This window comes from Phoxinus phoxinus (assembly GCF_949152265.1).
Source record: "Phoxinus phoxinus genome assembly, chromosome: 13".
NCBI lineage: Eukaryota > Metazoa > Chordata > Actinopteri > Cypriniformes > Leuciscidae > Phoxinus > Phoxinus phoxinus.
This window is the reverse complement of record NC_136888.1, coordinates 6,424,197-6,441,296: the sequence shown is the minus strand read 5'-3', so window position 1 is coordinate 6,441,296 and position 17,100 is coordinate 6,424,197. Positions and strand designations below refer to the sequence as shown.

The window sequence follows — 17,100 nt, the reverse complement described above, 5'->3', positions numbered from 1 at the left end:
GCAGTGCATTCTGGGTACCACCAATCAAAACTCACCCATATCTCCCAGCATGCATTGCGGCATTAATACATTATGCAGCTGGATTTTTTGTAGCTTGTTTTATGCTCAGAGTTGATCTGATTATCAGGATATTTTGTTTGATTTTCCCCATTGTTGAGATTCATACACTGTTTCTTGATGTCTGTGTGCGTCTAAGTAATGCCAAGATTAAAAGTTTTTGTGCACTAAAACAGTTTTTAACAAGCAATTATATTATTTGATAAACAACAATGCTATATATGCTGTAGAATCAAATAAATTATATTATGAATAAAACTAAATTAAAACCGCAAGTCCTATATAAACTAAGCATTAGACACTTAAAAAGATCAGGGATTCAGGCAATTACATGATGATATCAACGTAATCATCATCAAGAATCAGCCAATATCACCTGATCTCATGGCTTTTTTATCTACAACAATTATGTTTTACAAACACACAGTTATAGCAGCCACACAAATTGTTATATCATAGAATCAAGGGTCAAGAGCACAACTAAAGCAAACGCTAACCACCATCATGGTTACTTTAAAATACAAAATAATGATTTAATTAAAACGGAAATTAAATCAAGTAAATCTGGTTAGTTTTAAGTGAAGCTGGTAATAAGTGTACGGCCATGTATTTCACCTTTTGGTTTGGTTTATTCCAACCAAAATTCAACAACTGTCCAACGTTGGAGCTTGACGTCAAACAAACATTAGATTTAGACGTCAACCCAACTTTCATTTTCAACCAAAATCCAACGTCTGACCAACGTTGGAGTCTATATCCTGTGCCTGCTGGGTTTCCTCTATAGCATATAATTCCACCTAGTGGCACCAATACCTAACCTGGCTCCGCCCTCCTACGTGCTTCCGCTCAATTTTCATTATCCTTCAGAACTTCGTCTGGGATAGTGTTGTATTCTTGGATTTTCTCCAGTCAATTTTTTACCGGTCCAATCAGCGAATAGAGGGAGTGGTTGAGAACGATGACGTTGAGGTTGTGCGCTAGTTTGAGTCGTCATACGTCACGACCAAATGTTAGCGATTGGTTATTGCAGATCCAGAGTGGCTCTGGGAAGATCCAATAGTTTTAAACTTCAACAGAGTACCCGCTTTCAAGGAAGTTAACCCTTGTCAATGGAGAGAGGCCAGACTCTCTGTACAAATGAAATGTACGAGAGTCTGATAGAACCAGGCTAACCAATACCATCATCTCGCTTTAGTTTCTCCATGTCTAAAAGCTGTGTACAGAAGAGATTGTGCTCCTATTGGTCAACGCCACAGATGTGATGGAACCCGTCGAGGAGGAACGAAAAAATAAAACACGTGATAAAACATCACGTTGTGAAATGCCGCAGATGTGGCTTCCTTTGTCACCTACTGACACACCATACGAGATAAAACAATTTATTCATGCATCCAATTGATTCATCCACTCTGAACCCGGCATAACCATTACAACACTCTCTTTGCAATAATAACATTCAATACCACAGGACATATTTTACAGAAATGTGACAACCGACTGCTAAACTAAACCTTGAAGTTCTATACACTCTAAACTTGAGAGTGGATATTTTTAAGGAACCACTCATACCACAAGGCAACAGGCAACATCTTAAGTAACAGATTCTTGGAGAAGGTAGTCACAAAGAATTTAATTGCATAATACAGCAACAATCAGAAACCAAAAATATTATGGCTATTGGCTAACCTTTTTTTTAATACTGTACATAATGTATTAATTTCCGCTCTCATACTTTTCTAAATATCCATCCATCCGGTCTGTATTTTCACAGCGATCTTGCGTATTTATGAATGAACAGCTTGTTTTGAAATCTTCCCGGTCTTCTGACCTTTGTTAAGACATCCGCTTTAAACATTACAATCCTCATGATAACTTTCATTAACTTTACATTAAGTAAATCTACTTCTAAAGCGAATTACTCATGGACAGCAATTCCATAGAAATTTACAAAACGACCGCAAAAACGGAAGTTCAAAGACAATATTTTCTAAAGATGGCTGCGCCCTTGTTTCTCTGGCACATAAGGTAGAGTCACAGGGCGTACTGGAGCCTATCCCAGGATTTATTTGGTTGAAGACAGGGAAATACCCCAGACAGGTTCAATTCTAAACAAGCAAGCCATTTTTAAAAACCAATGAAGAAAAAAAAAACCATTTGAACATCTAATCACTCTCAGTTTCAAACATTTCATACATGTTCAAGAGGTTCAAGGATATTACATATTGAATTTTCTCAGACTAATATCTGATGTTGACAAGAACCATGCTTTTTGTAACTATTACAATGTGGTGCAACATACTTCAGACGGTACATATTATATATCCTGTATTAACTGCACATCTTTGTCAGGAGCAACAGGAGTGAACGTTGGTAAGCAGCTCTAGTTTTAAAATATTTTCTTGATCGCACCTCCTGTTTCTAAAGCTCAATCTATGACCCTTCGTGCTCATCTCCGATACTCGAAACGCCAGTGTGTCAGGCAGCATCACTTAAATCACTTTCTTTTTGAACACTTACTTCCATGAATCTCTTCACCACAGAAACCCTATTCATCTGACCTGGAATCTTCAGAAACTATTAATGGGATGGTGTTTTAGAGAACCAAATAAAAAGGCACCTTTTTAGTGAAGAGCACTAGCCATTACAACCAGGCAAAAGTAAAGAGTGGACAACTCCCAGGCAGAGGATCTTCGTTTGTAGTGAAAATGCACAGGCTGCCCCGGTGTTAATTAAACATTTTTCCCAAAAGTGCATCCTTGGCTGAGAACGAATGAAGCATTTATGTTTGGAGAAGCATTCTCTCTGTATGAGCGACCCTCCTCAAGTGGTTGATATCTCAAAACTTGAACTGATAGATACAAGAATAGCATGCCATTGGTGTCTTTATGTGCCCCGTCCAGCTCATTTGAAGTGTTTCAGTCATCAGGCTTTGGCAAGGGATATATCTTAATAGCTTGACCACAAGGGTCTATCATCTCCATTCTTGCTCTGAAGGTCTTTGAGGGAGCCCTCTGAGTGGTCATAATAGGGATCCCACTGCACAAAGATTCACAACAGGATGAGAGAAAAGGATTTTTGTACCAGCAAAGAGCTTCATGAATACATTGCTAGTCAAACCAGCTACTTTAGATTAATATGGAATCTGAAAGGAGTGATGAGTCCAATTTATTTATGTGTATTCGTCACACTGTGGCATTGCTCTCAAGAGCAAGGATAACATGAGGCTAATCTCACTCTTTTACCCGTAAAGTGGTGGCCAACAAAAACCTGGTAATGTATTCCTCCACTGGTTGATAGTCACTCTGTATTTAACAAAACCATCATTGTGATGGAAGGATTCTAGGCTGCCACAATGAAATCGTAAAGACTCTTTTCAGTTGTTTGTAAGAATACAGAGGTTAGTTTCGGAAGATGCTTCACAATCATCCCTGCATGAAACACTACAGAACAAATTAAATATTTTCGAATTGTGCAGGCCTACATATTGTGAGAGATAAACAACATTACATATATATACATTTTGTATTTTAAATGCAAATTAGATCCTGTGATAAAATTGATTTTTATAATAAGAACGGTTTAATTAAGGCAACAACAAAAAAGTTAATTAGCAAAACTTGCCTTTGCTTCCAACATATTGGCATCCGTTATTGCCGTTTTTTCGCTAAATTTCAGCTTTTTCGAAATTTAGCGAATTATAAAGTATTATCCGGCTCTACTGTAACACTTATAAAGCTATTTCTTCATTGCAAGCAAATAAAATATAGGCTAACGTTCATGAATTGCATTGCTGTTGTATTTATCATCACAAATATTGAGGCGTGTAATTTAAATGGCCATTTTCTATTTCACCAGACAAAGTATTACTCTTAGCATTGGCCATCTGTGGAATCTACATAGGCCTACTTTAATTACTACTGAGGCTTAACTTATTTATTACTTCTGCCAAATAATTATTAATTAACCATATTCGGAATGACTTTATAAACGCACATGTGTTGTGTCTGACTTGACGAGAAGCTTTAAATTAAGCCATTTGTACTGATCCAAAATGTATGCCATGGGTTCACACCTTAGGCCCTGTTTACACTTAGTATTAAGATGCGTTTTGATCAATCGGATCACAAGTTAATGAGGGAGACACAATCCCTCTGGCTATTGCGCTTCCCGTAATGTTTATGCTTTAGGTCAGTATGCGGAGATTAGGTGGTCTTTTGTGGCTGTTCGAGCGCATTCAACCATACGAGAGTCTACACTACCAAATAAATGCCTCTGGAAGTGGTCGAAACATGTTAGACCCTGTTTACAACTGTAGCCTATTTAGTGTCGTACACTTGGGATCCGATATACCAAAACGCATCTTAATAGGTGTAAACAGAAATGTAAACAAAATGTGTTGAGCTTGTGCACTTTCGACCACTTCCAGAGGTAGTCGAAAACGCATTTGAACAGATTGCTTTTATAGCAGTGTGAAAACGCTCATGTGGTCGAAAGTCTTCATGAGATCAGGTTGTATCTTCAGGGCAGAAATGAAAGTTGCTGCTCTCCGTGTACTTTTCTGTCATCTCGGGTGGCGTTTGAATTGCATGAGCTTATTTCGCCCCTTAGATTGAAATATATGAAAAAGCCCACATTAACCTCATATAGGCTACCATAGAGAAATCAGGACAAAAGTGGACAAAAGAGACGGATTTAAATACCAGGTGTAAACAGGAATGTGTCTGATCCAATCGACCAAACCGCATCTTAATACCAGGTGTAAACAGGGCCTTGAGTAGACCACGAATGAGACAGAGTCCTCTGACCTCGGATATCAACAATTGCAAAAGGGTATCTTAAGTAAACGGGATTTCCACCAACAGAACATGCCACATCTGCTCTTTTGGCCGCGCAACATCATGGCAACCAAGAGATTTATTATAGAGATTTCGGGCAGAGACATTTTTAGCCACAGGTTTACAAAACCCACGTGAATACACTTTTTTTTGTTGGCTATTTGATATAATAAACAGCTTAGAACAATTCACAGCCTAAGTGTATCAAAACGACACAGAAGGTAGTAATAGCACTTCGGTCAATAGTGTAGCATGAATCGGTGAATACGGATCAGCTAAAAGCGCTCTTATGAGGCAACCATGTTTGCTCTCATGACCAATTTATTGCCGACGAACATATGGCCAATATTTTGTCTCACGTCATTGCAGGGGGAAAACAAACATCGTGCAATGTTAGTAGCAAATCTAAGGCAGAGCCACTTCGCCAGCTATGCAAACGTACTTGGACAATATCAGAAGAGGAGTGCTTGCTCCCCGAGTATATAAAGCACATCAGGCTTATCGGTGCGTGCACTCCTTTCTTTCATTTGGGGATGTTTCATTAACTGTGCGGTGTCTTAACGCTAGCTGCACCACTTACCCTCTTCCGTCAGCCGCCAGGTGAGCCTTTATTACTATCACTCGACCTCTCCACGTACAGTGCGTTAGGTAGGTTGTGCAAAGATTAAATGTGTGTGTGTGCTGCTTGTGTTTGAGCTCGTGCTTGCGCACGCGCACTTATGCGAATTCTATTAAAAGCAAGTAACTTGCTTGTAATGTTTCATGCGGTGCAGGCCTATATTTCTTATATGAAAAATAGCTTTGTATAAGAAAACTTGCATAACTACATATTGCATTAGCTATATGATAAGCCTGTGCACTCTTGCCATTTATTAAATAAAATAAACAATTAATTATTCATTATTATTAGTCGTTTATTATCATTATTATCATTATTGTTATTATTTGTATTATATTTTGTTGTTGTTATTTATTTGCTTCTATTTTTTTATAGTTTGTTTCTGTCGTTTATGATCTGTTAATATTAGATAATTTAGGTTGAACGTTTTTTTCTTCTTCTTCAGGCTATTCGCATTTGTACCGGTAGAGTTCGCCCGAGTATCAAAAATGTCTCTTCGGTGCACATCTCCACCATCACCCTCTGTGGAAATCATATGAATGGATGCAAGTATAATTTGTTGGTGTGAACGAAAGAAATCTCGCTCTGAAACATGCACTATGTCTAACTTCACTACGCGTAAAGCATGGACAGTTTATTTCAATTAATCTATAATTAATTTCAAACGGATTGCAAAAATAGAAGAAACAGTCCCAGTGGACTTGGAGATACAGAGAAAAGACGTGATTAAAATGATAATCCTTAAACCAATTTGTTTTGGGTACGCTGATAAAGGTGCCAGGGTGGAGAATTTAACACTATGCGCCATGAAATTCGCCGTTACAAATAAACTGGTAGTTAAACAAATGAAGGCATGTCCCTGGGCCATGGGCACCATGTTAATCTCCTTGTGACATGTTTAATCATTAGAGGCTCTGAGACGAATAAAGGCGCAGCGTTTGCCCTGCAGTGAGGAGAATCAGACCAGCTCCAAACGATCTGTGCTGCGGGGCATTTTCTCGGGGCAGCAGCTCTAAGTCGCACAAACCACCAGACTTATTTTTATACCAACATTTCCCTTTTATGGCCTTTTAATCGCAGGGGAAAAGCAGAAAATCGCTCGTGTCAGTTTATACATTTATCATGAGCACCTAGGGGGAAACAGGGTTACATTTATCAAAGCTTAACTGCTCGCCCAAGGCATCGGAATACGCTGAAATTCGTCGATTAAAGCAAGAAATGATCAACGTTATTATACTCGCCTAGCCTTCTGGCAGCATTAGGATTTTCTTTTTAATCAAGCGTATAAAGGTCTTTTTTCTTGTCTTCCCCCCCAGTTATTAACAATAGCTTCCATGAACTGACAGATTCAGACATTTTAACATTCTCTTTTGTTAAAAGGAATTAATTAAAGGATGTTTAGCATTTGCTGTTTTATCGTCGCATTATGAAACATTGTATTTCTAAATAAATATTAAGGATGATAAATAGAATACCAGATTGCAGTTAACGTCGTTTCCTCAAATTCAACAAACCGATTAGTGTATATGCTGCTTTTTTATTTTAACAGCTTGTACACACACATATATATATATCAGATTTAATAATTATTATTTAAATAATATTGTGATGCAGTGCCGATTTTATTTTCTTGTTTTGTCCTTTTTTTGTATTGTTTGTAAAGCGAATAGGTCTATAATGGCTACACCGAAATACCTTGTAAATTGTGCGCTACTTGCTCAACAAAAATATTTATTATTAAAATATGAAAATGTATTATTATTATTATTGGTTTTGTTGTTGATATGTCTATTTTTACCTGAAATTTATGACAGCATTTTATTCCCCCTATAACCAATCTGACACTAATGTTCACAACTCAAAAAGGGACGTCGAGAAGTGAAACATTTGGATAGTGTCGCTCCTCTTTTCAGTCTACGCGTAAAGACCAACAGTGTTTGAGCTACCTGCAAAAGTAAACAGGTAAACAGAAGGAAATGGCTCTTGAAGTGAAGTATAGCCACTCAGCTTGTGCACATTTACTTCTCCTTACCGAACTCCTCGGTTCAATTGTTCAAACACATTCCCAAATCACTGGCCAAAGACTAACCACGAGCCCTGCCATCGATTGCGGAGTGTGTTGTTCTGGTTACATGGGAACAGAATAGAGACTGGCTCGTTAATTAGTACCTTGTTTACAAATTCTGTCAGCAGCCTATAACATGCTGGAAATAAAATTCTCAATTGCATCAATGCCAATAAAAGAGATCAGCGTAACAGTTTATATAGGTGTTTAGAGTAAATCGGTGTATTTGAGAGGCTCTCGTCATTTATCATTTCATGGTTACAGTGATGTGTTCAGTAACCTGTCTCTGCTGCATGGGAAGGGAAGGCTGGGAGAATGACCTTGTGAAAAGCGTTCACTGTTCGACTTTGCTCCTGGCCCGTCCAGTTCAATGCTTCCATTGTCCGATTTTTCTGTCGCTGCATGATTAATTCTACGTGAAACTCTGGTTAAGTATTTACCTATCAGGTAACTGATTATAGAAAATATCACAATTCATGAACAATTCTTCGATGCAATTGCTGATATTGTAAATAAATATTGTTGTTCATTTATATTAGCCTAACATATATTCTATCAAAAAAAAAAAAAACGTCGAAAGATATTATAACAGCAGTTTTTAGTGACTTACAGTGTTAAAACATAAACATCAATAATCTATTGTTTCAACACATAATAATAAAAAAAATGAAATAGATCTCATAAATAAATACTTTTATCTAATTTGTACCCTACTTATCACCAATCTTCCAGTCAGTGTGTAGGCAATATGCTTGCATGCGCGCGTGCGAAAGAGAATTGCGCGTAGAATGTGCTTGCTTTTGCGCGCTTGTGTGTGTGTGTGTGTGTGTGTGTGTGTGTGTGTGTGTGTGTGTGTGTGTGTGTGTGTGTGTGAGAGAGAGAGAGAGAGAGAGAGAGAGAGAGAGAGAGAGAGAGAGAGAGAGAGAGAGAGAGAGAGATGAAGGACTTTCCTTGATATTGTGAAGGGGTACAGAAATGAATGAAGAGATAGTCCATTGAAAGCAGTGAATGCCATGACAACTAGGAACAACCTCAGATTTATTCCAAACAGTTAGAACGTATTGTACAGGGGCGTCAATCATCTATTATTTTGGCCCTTAAATAAATGCAAAAACTACGGCCGGACAAAGGCTTCCAACAGGAGCCGGACATTTGTCTACATTTCCCCTATTGTCTGCAGCTTAGCAATCGGTTTGTATTTGTGTTTGCCCGGGTTCGACCACCCAGGATGAGCAGAGGACTGGCTAGAAACGTGCAACATTGTCACCCACATCACATACTAGATAGGAGGCAAAGAGGCAAAAAAGAAAAGATAGGACAGAGGGTTGAAAAGGAGAGGCAAAATACACAACAATAATGCTTCACTTTTTGTATAGCCTATGCTGCGGACAACCGAAAGAAGCAATACAAAACAGAAAACAAATCAGAAATTTGTTTAAAAGTAAAATGTCGTTTATGTGATTTAAACAGTTTTGTTTACCCTCATAATCTTTTCGGTTGTCTTTGGAAAACGATGATAACATATTACAAGAAATATTTTACTTCTTTAATTATACTTAAAAATGCGCTATAAATTAGTTTACAAATTATGAAAAATTGTAACGCCATGAGTTCTGGAATATTAATAAGAAACTAATAATAATCATCATCCACACACACACAAAATATATATATATATTTTTCCGTTTCGTCCTTTTTTTTTGATGGCTTAATCATGTCCAGTGAACGACCCTTCTCGTTAATCCCGAACCAAAATATTGACCTACATAAATTAGTCTGTACCACTTGAGGAGATTTCGTTGCCCTTTTTAAAATAAACATTTGTTTATAACAACAGGTATTATCGTTCTAAATTTAGGATCCAAACATAATTTTCACTAGGTAATTCGTTTATATCTGCGTTATAAGTTCCTACAATTTGAATATTTTATGCATAGTTTTTGTCCATTTCCAGTTCAAGAAGGCCTGCATAAAGCTACTCGGAGGTTCTTTGTATGTAAATAGGGTGTAAAAAGGCCCTCCCCATCTTTGTAATTAATTGACACGTTATACCACTCATCATGTTCTGAAGCACCAATGGTATAGGCTAGGATCTCCCCAAAACCCACAATTTCACATCGGCAAACACTGTCTTCATCCACTTGACTCCCAAGACCCGCCCACACGTGGCCAACCTTTTTCGTTTTTAATGCTTTTTCACTGCAGGTTCATGTGTTGAGACCAACCTTATATGGACTGATCAGTCTGGTAATGGCTTATTTCCCCCTAACACCCAGCAGTAGCGCAATATCCATGAGCTAGATATACCACTTCAGTCACTTTGGCATTCTTCCTGGACTTACAGAACTGATTTCTCCGCTACTTTTTCCCCCCCAAGCAACGGTTAACGACCGAGCCTCATGCGTCGACTTCAGTTTACTTCGCGCTGAAACGGCACCGATATCCTATATTCAATAAATCGTCTGTGTTTTTTTGTGTTTTTAAACAGAGGATTGCCAAACTGGTGCAGCAACTTTACTGCATCAAATGCCCCAGACCATGTCGTTGACCAACACAAAGACGGGCTTTTCAGTAAAGGACATTTTGGACCTCCCTGATACTAACGATGAAGAAGGATCTATCACCGGGAATGAGGAAGATACGGAGGTTTCTGAGGCGACTAAAACGCCTGGAGTGCGAGTGCAAAGTCCTTTAGAGAATGTTCCAAACCTGCCTTTAAAGAATCCATTTTATGATAATAGCGACAATCCTTATACCAGATGGCTCGCAACTACGGACAGCATCCAATACTCATGTAAGTAAAGCAACCTCACAATAATTCACATGAGTTGAAACTCTCTTCGATTATAAATCATCGCTATTTTTATACTGGTCATCTATTACAAATAGCCTATTTGATTTAAATCTTTCTGGAAACCGCTGAGTTTGATATTGTAGATGTAGATTTCCACTGTTGCGCTTCTCTAAAGCCGTGTGCATCTGGATCGTGGTCATATCTGCGGTTATATTAGCTACGTTTTCTTTTTTTTTCTTTTTTTATAAATGCAGTTGAAATTATCCAGATAGTTTTTGGAATAGTTTATTTAGGCTACTGACTCTTAGTTTTCGCTTACATTTTCCTCTTTGTAAACTGTTGAATATATAGGCTACGGCAAGCCATCGGTTCGGATGGGTCACATACCCCATGATAATGTTGATTGAGTCTAATGTTAATTCTGTAACATCATATTGTAATAACAAAAATAGATATGATTGCTGAACCGGCTGTATTTATTAGTCCGTCTGCCCTAACTTAATGTTCTCCGAGAAATGTGCTAGTTTGTAAATTTGACAATAAGAAATGTCACCAACAAACACAATTCACAATGCAATGTATTTTTTATTTGATGTGGTATTGAATCTGTTTTTTTTCCCCTCTCTTTTTCTCTTTCTCTTTTTTTTTATTAATTTTTTTTTTTCTTGACCAGTACACGGCCTATCCGCAAACTCTCAAGACTCGTCTGCAAAATCTCCGGAACCTTCAGCTGACGAATCGCCGGACAACGATAAGGAAACTTCGAGCAACGGCAGCGACTCTGGTAAGAAGCGCAAAAGGAGGGTGCTCTTTTCCAAGGCACAAACTTACGAACTCGAGCGCCGGTTTAGGCAACAGAGATATCTGTCAGCCCCGGAGAGGGAGCATCTCGCCAGTTTGATCCGCCTGACTCCAACCCAAGTGAAAATCTGGTTCCAGAACCATCGATACAAAATGAAGAGAGCCCGGGCGGAGAAAGGTATGGAAGTGACCCATCTCCCTTCTCCTAGGCGGGTGGCCGTGCCTGTGTTAGTCAGAGATGGCAAACCCTGCCATACGCTAAAAGCTCAGGACTTGGCAGCTACTTTTCAGGCTGGAATTCCGTTCTCCGCATATAGCGCCCAGTCTCTCCAGCACATGCAATATAACGCGCATTACAGCGCCGCCACCACACCACAGTTCCCAGCACATCACTTGGTGCAAACGCAACAGTGGACTTGGTGAACAAACACTGACTTGCAAATGCAGGGCTGCATTTTAAAGACCGTGGTAAGGAGCTTTCCAAACAAAAATACAAGACTTGCAGCTTGACCCTTTCTCACCAATTTATTTTGGGGATTGACGTGTGTGCGCCATGTTTACATGTTTTCGTTAAGAAAACCGGGTCAAGCCTCTCCCCAAATTTAAGAATGTTAAAGCTCTTGTGAAATTTTGTAAAGTATGTTTGTGTGTTGTAGAAATGTTTTCCTTTTGTCCTTCGTGTTATAAGCACGTGCAAAAACCACTTTATGATTATAGAAAATTTTATTTCTTTCTTTTACAATGGACCGAATATATTTATGGCCATGAATAAACATTGGCAATCTTTAGCTTATTTCATTGGTTTGTTTTCTATGTAAATATTTTGTGATAATTGTTTGCAATATTATGTTTGACCGTTTAGCCTAAATATATCCGATATTTAGGGGAAATGGAACCTCAATTGTCGATAAACACCCCTCATGTTAATTTCAGAAAGAACGCGCGCTGGCGAGGGAGGTCTATAATTCTTTTTATTAAGACTTTTAATAAAAAATGATGTGGTTCAGAAATTCCGAAATGCTTTGCGTTTGGTCTCAATGATTTCGGCCTCATTTGCAAAATATGAGTCGTTTCTTCGCTATTTCCCATTAACATAAATACTTTATTATAAGCTAACAGAACGAATAAATACAAGTAATATAATTATGCTAATTTATAAAGCCTTTATATTTGCACAAACGTTGCTTTGGACAGCCTGTCGCTCTCATTGTCACTTCATCAGCAACACAATTGGCTTCAGTTTTCCGAATTTATCTGTACGAACACTTCAGCAATAAGAAGGCTAAAGTCACTTGTGAAATGGGGGTAAAAATCCACTCACTTAATATAAGAGGGCTTCTTCAGCTAAGCAGCTTTTCATTCAAACGCTCTCTTCCTTTTCAGGCTCCGCGGCTGACATTTCGGGTGTTAAAGCGGCACATTTAAGAGAGAAAACACGCGTGACAAAGTTGTGTTACCCTAATATTACTGATTTTAGTAGTTATAGTTATTTTTGGCTGTTGTTACGCGTGTGTGTATCAAAAAATAATTGCTTGAAATGATAAACACAGCGGCCGTGCAGGTCAAAGCAGTTTTTTTTTAAAACAAAATTTGTCTATTAAGGAAAGTGTCAAAATTAGTCGAGGCATTTTGGGTTACGCTTTATTTTCAGGTGTCCGTGTTACAGTGTAATTATACATTTAAATAGCGAGTAATAATAATGAATTGCATGCAGCCTAGGGTTTGGTGTAGGGTTGGTTGCATGCAATTAAGCATAATTAATAATAAGGATAAATAATAATTATTGCAGTAGGCTATGTAACATGTGTAACGGACACTGTAAAATAGTGTTACCGGGTTTTGTGTGTTTTCAAACGGGCTTTTGGTTCCTTTCCCAATGAGGATTATCTTATATATCATTGTCTTGTGTAAATACCACGGTTCAGTGCAAAATCCGAAATGGTTTGTTTTTCAAATATGATATGAGGGCAAGCCTGGCCTTCATTAAACAAACGGCTGTGCTAATTATTTACAGAATTAGTCTTAAGCGACTCGATCTTTTCCCCGTTGTGCTTATATTCTACACTAGATTTAATTCAACTAAGAAGAACTTCTAGATATTTTTATTGATTTATTTTGTTTATTCAATATAATTATGTCTAATATTTTGATAGTTGCATTCCCGTTTTTGTTCAGTAGCCTAGCCAAGGAGAAGGCGGCGTTAAAATGGCAGAATTGTCATTGCACCTGTTGTCGACTGTAAGACCTCATTTGTGGAGTTAAACTAAACGTTTCTTCACTTCACTGTGCTATTTCAAAGGAACACATAACATGTCTATCAGAACACATTTTTAAAGCTTTTTACCACTTTCTTTACAAATAACTTTCAGTCTGATATTGTGTTGCCAAGAGAGAAAAAAAGAAAGAAAAAAAAACCCTGGCCACACTGGCGGTGGACTGATGGTCAATAATGTGGCGAAGCACTTTTGGGCAGTCTATAGTTGCACAATATACTGTACGTGGCACAAAAACTAACAAAGCTTAGGGTCGGTGGTTGTGAATGTTAGAGGCGTGCATATTAACAGGGGGAGTGTATCTCCGGGTGGAGAAAAAGAGAAAGACAGTCCGGGTTTCTTGGTGCTATTCAGGTCCTTTATCTGGACCAGTGCATCCCTGAGTCAGGGAGATATATCCTATCCTTGTTTTTTTTTTGTGGCGCCTGTCAGTTGGTGCCATTGTGGTGCTTGTTGTACACGTTCTGCTCCATATGGACAGCTGGGCCCGCAAGAGGAGAAAGGAATCCCTCACAAAACCCAAATTGTGTCCTGCTTTCAAACGCAGCATTGTTGTCTCTCAAAGAAAAACGAATTAAAAATTCGTGCTATATCTATTCTGGAAAAGAAGGCAAACCCATTCACAGATAACAGGGAGTCCTTCTTCCTTGATATAGCAGTGCTAACAACAGTTCTCTCATTCCTTTAACCCTCTCATACACTCCCCCTTTTCTTGACGTTGAAAGGGAATGATTATTGTCTGTTCTGCAAAGTCTGTAGCGTTAGAACTTCTATTTAATAGATACTTTCTTATTTCCTGTCCTGCCCAAGTGAAAGGCTATGTGTTGATCTTTTTATTATTATTATGCGAATAGAGAAATGTCCAATTATTGAATAAATGCTAAGCAAAACATGCATTTAACTATGCGAACTTGTATTTAACCAAGGCTATCTATCTATCTATCTATCTATCTATCTATCTATCTATCTATCTATCTATCTATCTATCTATCTATCTATCTATCTATCTATCTATCTATCTATCTATCTATCTATCTATCTCAAAATAGGCAAAACGCGGCAACTGCAAAATGTTTGTAGGCTATAGCTTAGCCTATATAATGTGTAATAACCCTAAGTCTGCATTTCGAAATTGGGTCACTTTTTTAACTAAAAAAAGAGTGGATGAAAAGTGAATACCGTTCACCTAATATTCCATGGCCTAAATTTAAGCAATCAATGACCGATTTCATGAAATTTCCTGAGGACACGATATATGCCGTAGCTGAAAAGAAAACTCTAATGTGTAAAAAAAAAAAAAGTATATATAGCCTATATATATATATATATATATATATATATATACATATACATATATATTGAAGTGTGGTATATCTGGAATTAGTCTCGGTTACGGAGCATTTAATCTAAAATATAAAAAGTAAGGGAGTCACAAACCCTCATAAAACGATTTTGAATGTATGCTGAAGTTAACGCGTGGATAATAACCCTTTCACGCCTCCAAATGGGATATTTCAGGAAGTGTGCACTTGGATGTCCATGGATCCAGATAACTGTTACCATTTTTTGAACTTCAACATGAATCATTTCTTATCATCCACATCTCCAAATGAGGGTTCTCAACGCCTTAATAAGCAGGACTAACATTTGAAGGAAGTAATTTGGTATTTTATTGCCAATAGAAGATAAAGATTAGATTCCCCCGCCATCTCGAACCTGTTACAAAAAGAGTGCATTTTCAGTGTGATATGGACCAAATCACAAATCACCATTAAATGTACCACAAGATGGCGACAGAGCCCGTAGAAAGGAACATTAACGCCGCTCACTCCGTTCGACCAGTTTAAGGTTAATTTCAGGCTGCAAATATCGATGGCAATTATCAACGACATCAATACAATAAGAACATAAATAAAATAAAAATAAATAACACCCGAAATTGTAGGTAGATAGCCAATTGTTTGAGTTTACTAATACAGGTAAAACTGAATCCTGTATTTAAGCGAGGTGTTTGGATGCTATGATCAATCTTGCGGGTTCATGAGATGATCCGCAGAGAGGCGCAATTGGTCCACAAATAAAATAAATCTTTAGCATCACTTTAAGGATAATACGGGACATATATCAGCGTCTTTGATTTTAGTTTGTCAGCAAATGTTCTTTGGACATTTCAACCAATAAATGAAAGTCCATTTTTACATACAATTTGCTGATTTCCACACTTGAATAATAATAATAAAAATAATTAATAATAATTAATAATAATAGTAATAATAACAATACAAAGCTGAATATATCAAAACCTTCTATGAAAACTTCTAGTAATGGCAAACTTGAAATGCACAATTGAAATTGATAAATTATAGAAAAAAAATGCATTTTCTTTATTCTTTAATGTATGCATTTGTTTATTGCAATTATTATGTAATATAGGCTATACTTGATAGCATATATATTTTTTCTCTTCAAATTTACTAATATGTTTATGCTATTCCTTAGTAAAAAAAAGTTCCTTTCAGTAAATAGACAGCCAGTCTGGTACAAAAAAGTGAAAAATTCAAGAGTTGCTTCAGATCCTGAGTTTGGAGATTTTTGTCTCTGTCATTAACAACGGTTCATGACAGAGATAATGTGCATAGGCATATGTTAAGTGGACACAGTATCTTAATACTTAATACACAAATCTTAATACTGTTCGAAAAACTGGCAGCATAACCTCGATGCATAATAATTTTCTGAAATGGTTTTCAGTGTATTTCAGACAGAAAAAAAAATTAGTCAATCAATCATGCAATTTGTATTTATATGTAAACAGAATAACTAAAAAGAACTGGAAATGTGTTAAATGAAATGAACAGCTGTTTTTTTATTTATTTAATGTCATATTATATAAATTAGACTGTAGGAAAATGAAGAACAGCAAAAATGTAAAAAAAAAATGTTTTTGCATCATTGCCTGATAGCTATAAAATGCTGTCAAATATTTAAAAGTCAATGTATCCCACAGAGTAGTTCTGAAACTTTTCATAATGTGTGTATGAGTGCATTAGTTCAAAACATTACATAATTATCAAACTATACTCTTATGAATTACTTACTCTGCTACTCTGCAGTTTTGCTTGAGGTGATGGAGAATATGAAGAAGGTCATATGAATGCAACACATAAGCAATGTTATTTTTCATATGTCAACATAAAGATGTGTTATCACTATGAAAACGAAGCAAAAACCTGTAAACTTGTTCACCCTGAGAAAGTTACAGTATAATGTTGAATAAGCTCAACCTTAACAACAAATACAAAAAAGCCTCATTCCACAGTCTTGAAAGCAATAGAAGTTAACAAAGATTCGGGGGCTGACCTTCCTCTGGATGAAAGTCACACCACCATGTATGAAATATAAAAAGGCTGAATTAAATCAAATTGTTAAATAGTTGACACGACCCCTCTCGGTATTTGACCTGTACAGCATTTCTTCCAAAGGACAATCCAGACATGAATGCTCCTTGACACAAGTCTGCAACCAAACTGTCAGTTTGGGTGATGGGTCAACAGCACCTTTGTGTGTGTGCTTTGTGAATATGAGTTCATATTCATAGCTTGTTTAAATAAGTCTATTGCAACATTTGGAACTGACTCAGGCCTGCATCCTGTGAT

At 37.3% G+C, this 17,100-nt stretch overlaps 2 protein-coding genes across 5 annotated transcripts in view; one reads left to right on the top strand and one right to left on the bottom strand.

The window, feature by feature from the left end:
- The window catches only part of pax1a (paired box 1a), a 65,167-nt gene extending 59,582 nt beyond the window's left edge, over positions 1-5,585 (bottom strand). The window contains exon 1 of the mRNA XM_079632546.1: positions 5,473-5,585. The gene's annotated coding sequence lies outside the window, so the exon portion shown is untranslated. The remainder of the gene's footprint in view (positions 1-5,472) is intronic.
- Positions 4,832-12,186, top strand: nkx2.2a (NK2 homeobox 2a). Of its 4 annotated transcripts, none has more exons than XM_079632548.1 (3): positions 4,832-5,396; positions 10,065-10,370; positions 11,044-12,186. In XM_079632548.1, the coding sequence occupies exons 1-3, from the start codon at positions 5,231-5,233 to the stop codon at positions 11,592-11,594; spliced, it is 1,023 nt and encodes a 340-aa protein (XP_079488674.1). In that variant the 5' UTR covers positions 4,832-5,230; the 3' UTR covers positions 11,595-12,186. The 4 variants fall into 4 exon arrangements, with proteins under 4 accessions (XP_079488674.1, XP_079488675.1, XP_079488676.1 ...); XM_079632549.1 differs by having other exon boundaries at positions 4,836-4,887; XM_079632550.1 differs by having other exon boundaries at positions 5,325-5,492.
- Positions 12,187-17,100: the final 4,914 nt, after the last annotated feature.